This window comes from Penaeus vannamei, chromosome 28 (genome assembly GCF_042767895.1).
Source record: "Penaeus vannamei isolate JL-2024 chromosome 28, ASM4276789v1, whole genome shotgun sequence".
Lineage (NCBI taxonomy): Eukaryota > Metazoa > Arthropoda > Malacostraca > Decapoda > Penaeidae > Penaeus > Penaeus vannamei.
In genome coordinates, this window is record NC_091576.1 from 15,929,013 (window position 1) to 15,931,512 (window position 2,500).

General features: G+C 37.3%; 1 protein-coding gene across 5 annotated transcripts in view; it reads right to left on the reverse strand.

The window, feature by feature from the left end:
- Pli (E3 ubiquitin-protein ligase pellino) overlaps window positions 1-2,500 on the reverse strand; it is a 116,082-nt gene that overhangs the window by 11,157 nt on the left and 102,425 nt on the right. For all 5 annotated transcript variants that reach the window (XM_027382962.2, XM_070141328.1, XM_070141327.1 and 2 more), the window contains one exon: window positions 2,296-2,500. This exon is cut by the window's right edge and continues 11 nt beyond it. In XM_027382962.2, the coding sequence (XP_027238763.1) occupies window positions 2,296-2,500 (205 nt within the window). The remainder of the gene's footprint in view (window positions 1-2,295) is intronic.

Consider the following 2,500-nt stretch of genomic DNA (forward strand, 5'->3'; position numbering starts at 1 on the left):
ACATGAATATTAAAATATTCAACAAAATATTGATGCATCTTGGAGAGTGAACACAGGCCATTTACTATGAAAGCACAATGTAATTCTACAGTACCAAATTTCATCACAATTTCATAAACGCACAAAATTCTGAAAAAAATAGTCATCATTCACATTTTCTTCAAATGAGAAAATATTAAAATCCAACTATACAACACTTCCTACCCCATACAGAAAATGGTAGGTTCATTGTATAATCAAATTTCATATGTTGGTGGTGAGCTTTTACATTTTTCTAGTCCTCTTCATATTCATTTATATCATATCTATATCCCTATCTTTAATACACCATATAGAGAAACTGTAGGTGAAATTGTCTTGATAGAGCAGTACTAGTAGTAGTAATACTAGTAGTAACTATGAGTAATTTTTCACCTCTGTTTTATTGTGAATGAAATGAAGTGCTGGTGAGCTGGTATATTTGGTAGTGTTAGGCATCTTCTATTGCCTTACCTCAACAACCAGGTGAAAATTGGGGAACCAGGTATCTAAGTGTGTGTTATTGTTTGTGTGTGTGTGTGTGCGTTTCTGTGTGTGGGTTTCTGCGTGTGGGTTTCTGCGTGTGTTTCTGCGCGCACACGTGTGTGTGTGTGTGTGTGTGTGTGTGTGTGTGTGTGTGTGTGTGTGTGTGTGTGTGTGTATGTGTGTGTGTGTGTGTGTGTGTGTGTGTGTGTGTGTTTGTGTGTGTGTGTGTGTGTGTGTGTATGTATGTGTGTATGTATGTGTGTGTATGTATGTGTGTATGTGTGTGTGTGTATGTGTATGTGTGTGTGTGTGTGTGTGTGTGTGTATGTGTGTGTGTGTGTGTGTGTGTGTGTGTGTGTATGTGTGTGTGTGTGTACGTGTGTATGTGTGTATGTGTGTGTGTATGTGTGTATGTGTGTGTGTATGTGTGTGTATGTGTGTATGTGTTTGTGTACGTGTGTGTGTGTATGTATGTGTGTGTGTGTGTGTGTGTGTGTGTGTGTGTGTGTGTGTGTGTGTGTGTGTGTGTGTGTGTGTGTGTGTGTGTGTGTGTGTGTGTGTGTGTGTGTGTGTGTGTGTGTGTGTTCGTTTGTGTGTGCATCTAAATATCCAGATAAATAAACATCTATAACCATAATCATCTCCACACATCATCTCTTCCAACTGATTTGAAACCTACATAGCAATCTATTTACATGTCATAGTAATCCATTAACAATCATAATTTCTGTATATTAAGTGTATTGAAGAGAAGGATGGCTTTTACCTGTTCTAGACAATCAACATCATCATATTTCCTTATCAATATTTACCTTCTTGTCTGTTAATCCAGTATCCATTTCATATATTCTCCTTTTCCATCCCTACTATACATTTTTGTGTATTTCCTCAATTTCTCTTAACCAATGAAAACTTGCCTAAATTTTCTCCAATCTACAACCTACAAAAAAATCACTCTTTATTCTCTTTAAATGTGTGCAATGCCATTCTTGATTATCATTTCTAAATCTGTGTGACATCTTTTCATCTTTTTTTGTCATAGTTCTTACAAATCCTTGTACACTAAACACCAAAGACTAATATATTGTACATTACAGATACAGCTCTGCAATAAAAATAAAATACAAAGCAAAAGTGATCAACTATATAAAGCCTGAAAATATAACATTTCTTATTACAAATACATAAATTCAGATTAACAACTTGGCTCATAAAGACCTTGATAACATGCAATTAACTAGGATTTTTAGAAATTCCAGTTGATATGTTTAATTCAATTCACCAGCTCAAACAAATAATTTGGTATTTCTAAAGAACAACTTTGATTACACTATATCTTTCCGACTGCAACACTAACACATTTCAGAGGGTAACTTTGTTTATCTAACACAATAGTTCATTGTAATATGAAAGAGAAGTACCTTGCTTAAAGCTAGATACCAATTTCATCACTTGGAAATCTGTTCACTTGATAACACACCACAGTGGCACTTTGTCTTGACTGCAAAGTGGGGGAACGCAATGGTTCAATTCCTTCACAGGCTTCAAATCTAGGGTCTGCAATTTCAACTGCAGCTTTGCTACACAACACAAAGAGAATAACATCACAGTATCAGAAAATGTATAATATCTACACTCTGGCATGATGGGTAAGTATGCCCCCTGAAATCACAATGGAGAGAAGAATATAACAGCTTGATGCACACACACAGCCCAGCGTTCACTACAGGAGAAACCTGGGACAAACAACAGAAGGACCCACGCACACAAATAAACAGTGGGCAAGATTACCTTAAGACACATAGGGCAAGTGTGGGAATTCGAGTCCTTCTCATGACCCCACTCATGTAAACCCTGCACATGGCCACAGTTCAGATACACTACAGGCTGCTTTTCTGTGCTTGTGAGGGTAGCCTTTCTGGGTATGACTAAGGTATTGAGTCCTACAGGGCACTGTGGACGACCTGCATTGAGCTCGTCCACCATCTGTTCTAGA